Here is a 5,718-nt window from a genome sequence, read left to right as displayed (position 1 = left end):
ATACAGGAATGAATGAAATAAAAAATTCTACCATCAAGGAGAAGAAACGTTTTCTCACTGATTAAATTCATTGGTTAAACTAAACCTCACAGAGAGCCTTAATTTAATGATAAAGATAAAATTGGATTACTGCCTTTAAATACCTAATCTACTTAATAATGTATTTATATATTTACTGGTTATTGTATTTTATCATTATGAATATGAGCTTCACAGCAAATGATAATCATTTGTATATTTACATAACACAATAAAGCCGTATTAGGTTTTGCTTCCTGTGAGGAGGAGTTAAGACTAAACCCAAATGTCTTTCACCTCTATATATCTGAGTATAGAAAGTTTGACAGAGAGCAGCTGGCACACAGTTTACCAGTATGGGCTACAAGACAGGACTACTGATTTTGACGATCTGCTTTGCAGGTGAAATAGATTCTATTATCATGCTGATTTTAGATCTGAAACCAGCACATTTAATCAGGTCTTTTAAAATTCTCTTTATAGGTGTTGATGGTCAAACCCTGACTCAATCTGAACCAGCAGTTAAAAGGCCTGGAGAATCCCACAGACTGACCTGTACGACCTCTGGATTCACATTCAGCAGCTACGCTATGGACTGGGTCAGACAGGCTCCTGGAAAAGGACAGGAGTGGATCGCTTTTATACAAACAAGCAGTACTTCTAGATATTACTGTTACGACCCGGCTCAAAGCCGCAACATAAAAGAAGATGAATACCAGAGTGAGTGTGAGAAGAGGTTTTTCTTAAAATGGCATAGGAGGTTGGCTAAAATGGCTGGTAACACCAAGGCAAAAGCAAGTGAGCTTCCTGGAAGCTTGGTAAGCTTTTATGCACACCTGACTAGGTGTGGCCAATTAGCACCAGCTGAACACTGAGCAGATTAGAGGCTGCAGAGGGACGTAACACCTCCTCCCTTAAAAGGGTTCCTCTAGGACCCCTAAATTTATTAAAAGGCCCTCTGAAGCCTTGATCCCTCAAAAAAAATCATACACTTGAGTACTTTATTACCAGCTCTGCTAACACAACTAAATACTCACATTTCGTTAGTTAGCATCTTTAAGCATGGATGCCCCTTCATGAGGGTTTGAAGTTGCCACACTGAACACAAAAAGTAACATGTGACCAACACGAAGGAGCACAACAATCACACCCAAAACGATTACCTGACCTACAACACAAAACCAAAAGTAGGAACAAATAATCACAACTAAGTGATTGTTGTCTCCACCACACAAACAGTCACATACAAGTGGCCCTATACCACACCAAGTTACTTTAATCCAAAAAGTTCAGTAAAGCAAACACACTAGTGACCAACCACAAATGGAGAGCTATGGCCACACAATGATCACAACAAGGGTGGCTCAGCACCCCTCAGTGTTATTGCCATCACCTGGCCAACAACACTCACAAGTGATCCAACAAACTAGCCATATTCCCCACAACACTAAAGGTCACAGCACAAAACACTCATCACACGAGGATCTCATTAGCATCCATCAACACTGACATATGCACACACAGTACACATTATGCCAACTTAAAAACAACCTACCTGCCTCAGCTACAAGACCATAATTATTGAGTGGTCTCAAACCTCTAGCCAAGTTTGGTGCCACCGGTTCACTTTCAGCAACTCCCACCCTAAAACCCAAAACTTTACCTATCTAGTCTTCAGTGGTGTACCGGGCTCGAGGCACCTTAGAGGCTGCAGAGGGACGTAACAATTACTCCCAGTCAGTCCAGGGTAGATTCACCATCTCCAGAGATGACTCCAGCAGTAAACTCTATCTACAGATGAACAATCTGAAGACTGAGGACACAGCAGTTTATTACTGTGCCCGACAGACACAGTGAGAGAAAATAATAAGAGAGTCATACAAAAACTTCCTCTTTTACAGCAACGGGGAACAGAAGAGAAAAGATTACTTAAGTTTTGGAAATAATGTTGTTTATTATGAAATTATCTTTGTACTTGTGTATTCTGTGGTTTAAAATATCTTAATATTGCAAATATTATAATATCTCAAAATGATTAATTGATTTAATTTAAAAAAAATCGGTATAATTCATTGCCTATTGTCATTCTTTATTAAAGAAAGAAGATCAATCAGTACATTTTGTTTTTTCAAGTCTTTTAACTCTTTAATGCTATGAGTGCTGCTGACTCAGCTATAAAAACTTTATCACTGACATCATGCCAACACATCAGTTTGAACATAAAACGTTTCCGGTACCTCTGTTACTGTTTTGGGGGTCTGGGTGTGAGTCTGTCTGGAGTTGTCATAGCCACAGTTGTTCTTTTTCAGTAAATTTTGATATCTTGCAACAAACAATTTTCTTGTTTTTAACGATGTGAAGTGTGAACAGCTGACACAGTCATCCTCTGTCTCTGTGTATCTGACCATCACCTGTCAGGTCTCTTATTCTGTTAGTAACTATCACACAGCCTGGATCAGACAGACTGCAGGGAAAGGACTGGAGTTTATTCAAAGTGCACGTTTTGGATCCATGACATACTACAAATAATAATTAAAGAACAAGTTCAATATGGACTTACAGTCTTCCAGCAACACAGTGACTCTAAATGGACAGAATATGCACCTGAGCATTTTGCTGTGTATTATTGTGCCAGACACTCACAGTAACACAAATCATCAGCAGGTCTGAACAAAACCCCTCAAAGTCTGAACACTTGTAACATGAAACCACCAGAGGAGGCGCCTGAAGACCACTAATGATTTCAGGACCAGACCAAGTCTCTTTAATTACTGTATAAAGCGTTCTTGATGTGGAATCATATAAAACAGATAAATGATTATATTCATAATATAAGACATACATGTGTTTGTAACTTGTTCATTTATTGACAGTCTGTGAGCTGCTAGTGTCCACGGATTGTTTTGTTTTTATAATAATTTATATTAATTTGGCATATTGAGCAAAACATCTGTGACAGAAATATATGAGCATTTTGAACAAAATGATTTGAAAATACTGGCAACATAGAGTTTAGTTTGCTTTTAATCACCCTAACAAGATTAATAGAACATGCACAAAATTTTGTTTTTTTGTTTTTTTTAATTCTGAGGGTTCATCTTTTTGTCTGCATTAAAGTCTTTTATTTAAACTTTTAAATCTACAGTAATTGATATTTTACTAAATAGATTTATCATCATTATCCTCCTTATTATTCTTAACAAAATTCATTGTAATATATTAATAAAAGCAAAATGTATTTTGGGACTATGGGATTTCCAGCCATACGTAAGGTCTGCAGAATAAACAAATCAACTTAACTTAGCAAGCGGATCATGCGCTGGATTAATTCTATGCAAACTCTGTGGCCTTTCCTGCAACACAGCTATAAAAATTTGACAGCAAACTGTCAGTTTGGTTCACAGCAGATCAGTTACAACATAAAACATGTTTTCTGTGGCTCTCCTGCTGCTTTTGGCTGCTGGATCCTGTAAGTCTCTGTAGACTTTTCAGTGGTTAATTCTTTTGTGGTACAACTTAAACATTTCTTACAAAACATGTTTATTTTTCTTTTAACAGGTGTGCAATGTGAGCAGCTGACACAACCAGCTTATGTGACTAAGCAGCCAGGTCAGCGTCTGACCATCACCTGTCAGGTCTCTTATTCTGTGGGCAGCTACTACACAGCTTGGATCAGACAGCCTGCAGGGAAAGGACTGGAGTGGATTGGTAGCAAATATACTGGAGCTTCATACTACAAAGATTCACTGAAGAGCAAGTTTAGTATAGACTTAGACTCTTCCAGCAAGACAGTGACTCTAAATGGACAGAATATGCAGCCTGAAGACACTGCTGTGTATTACTGTGCCAGAGACCCACAGTAACACAAACCATCAGCAGACCTGAACAAAAACCCCACAATGCCTGAGCAGTTGGTTTGAGAGACAGTATACAAAAACATGTTTCTTTAATTGAACTATTTACATCATCCATCCATCTCTACTTTTCTTCCCTCCTAAAGATGATGGTAAAATGTATAAAATGAGATGAAAGGAAAGAATGAAACTTGTGTAAATATGTAACTGTTTCTGAGTGCAATTTCTAGTCAACATTTTAGAGCAGTACATTTTTTAAAATGTTGACTAGAAATTGAAGTGTTAATGTTATAGTAATAAATACTGTATATAAATGATAGTATTAATACATTTTAATAAATATTCAGTTTATCAGCAGATACAGCTGTTCACACTGTGATTCTGTGACTCTGCAGCCAGGTCAACTCTGTCAATCACTTGTCAGGTTTCTTACTCTCTTAGCAGTTATTGGACAGCTTGTGTCAGAAAGCCTGCAGGGAAAGTGTTAGCATTGATTGAAATAAGATAAACCCAAGATTCAAACTACAGTAAGAGTCACTAAAGAAGAAATTAATGTTAACTTGGAGACTTCCAGCAACAGAGGGCAATAGGCCATGAGAGCCATACACACAGATCTGTGTATCATAGTTGGTTTGTTTCTTTGTTAAAAATATCAAATTATGAATCAGACAGCCTGTTGGCTGATTGGCTGCTCAAACTGAAAGACACTGAAATAATTTCCTGCCTCACAGCAAGGGCAAATCATAATGAGAATCCATGTAATCCACACAGTTTGTCACATAGACTGGATTTTGTGAAATTTTGTCACAAAATCTGTCCCAGTTTTTTTTTTTATGGGACAATAGTGACAGGTTTGCAGAGAACAAGCAAGCAGTTTAATAGTGAAATACCATGGGAGTGATCATATATGGTGTGCAAAAAACCTCAAAGTCATTTAGAAATCAGAGTGTGCCTTGAAACAGGCAGAGTGGAAATAGCATGGCAAAATGGTGGCGTGCTTTGGACTGTTGCCTTGCAATGTGTATCCACTAATGATGATGTAACATCCCTAAACAATTACGTTTTGTTGAAACACAAAGTTAAGAATCATCATCCAATATTCAACCCTTTAAGAGGAGGAGTCTATGCAAAACTGATATCTTTAGTCAGTTTATATATTCTGCAGTCAGGATCTAAAAAAAACCCTGACACAAAGCCAACTTAGACAATTTTAACAATGACCACCTTTGTTTGTTTGGCTATTTTCTTCATTCTGTTTTTTAGATTGACTGGTAAGTACTTCAAATTATTTAAAAAAAAGTGACTTAAAAAGTGACTGCATTAATGGACTGTTAACATTTCTATAGGTACTGAAGGTCAAACACTGACTGAGTCTGAACCAGTGATTAAAAGGGCTGGGGACTCCCACAGACTGACCTGTACATACTCAGATTTCAATGTTCATGAAGACAATGTTTGGATCAGACAGGCTCCTGGAAATGGACTGGAGTGGATTGCTTACATCAGTGGTGGTGGCAGCTATATCCACTATTCTCAGTCATTCAGAGGCCACTTTACCATCTCCAGAGACAACAGCAGACAGCAGGTGTATCTGCAGATGAACAGTTTGAATAATGAAGACTCTGCTGTGTATTATTGTGCTCGACACTCACAGTGACACAGGAGGGAAAAAACACTGTACAAAAACTCAGCCCAACACCCATGTCAAGTGGAGTCATTGCTTTATAGCCTCTTCCTATTCATGACTCAAAGCAAACTTCCCAACAGTCTATTATGAAGCCTTGATATCGCGCTGTCAGTTGCATCAGAACAGAAGCTTCCATGAGAAAATAAAATGCAGCATTGC

General features: G+C 37.9%; 2 gene segments (V, D, J or C); both read left to right on the top strand.

The window, feature by feature from the left end:
* Positions 1–299: 299 nt before the first annotated feature.
* Positions 300–1,875, top strand: LOC112845272 (immunoglobulin heavy variable 3-30-3-like). The segment is given in 3 exon segments: positions 300–420; positions 502–684; positions 1,745–1,875. Coding segments are annotated over 3 exon segments (360 nt in total).
* A 1,510-nt stretch (positions 1,876–3,385) lies between these two features.
* On the top strand, positions 3,386–3,881 carry LOC109201777 (Ig heavy chain V region 5A-like). The segment is given in 2 exon segments: positions 3,386–3,487; positions 3,577–3,881. Coding segments are annotated over 2 exon segments (348 nt in total).
* The last annotated feature ends 1,837 nt before the right edge of the window (positions 3,882–5,718 follow it).

Source organism: Oreochromis niloticus, unplaced genomic scaffold (assembly GCF_001858045.2).
Source record: "Oreochromis niloticus isolate F11D_XX unplaced genomic scaffold, O_niloticus_UMD_NMBU tig00006539_pilon, whole genome shotgun sequence".
Taxonomy (NCBI): Eukaryota; Metazoa; Chordata; class Actinopteri; order Cichliformes; family Cichlidae; genus Oreochromis; species Oreochromis niloticus.
The sequence above is the reverse complement of the archived record's forward strand: the minus strand, read 5'-3'. Positions and strand labels throughout refer to the sequence as shown.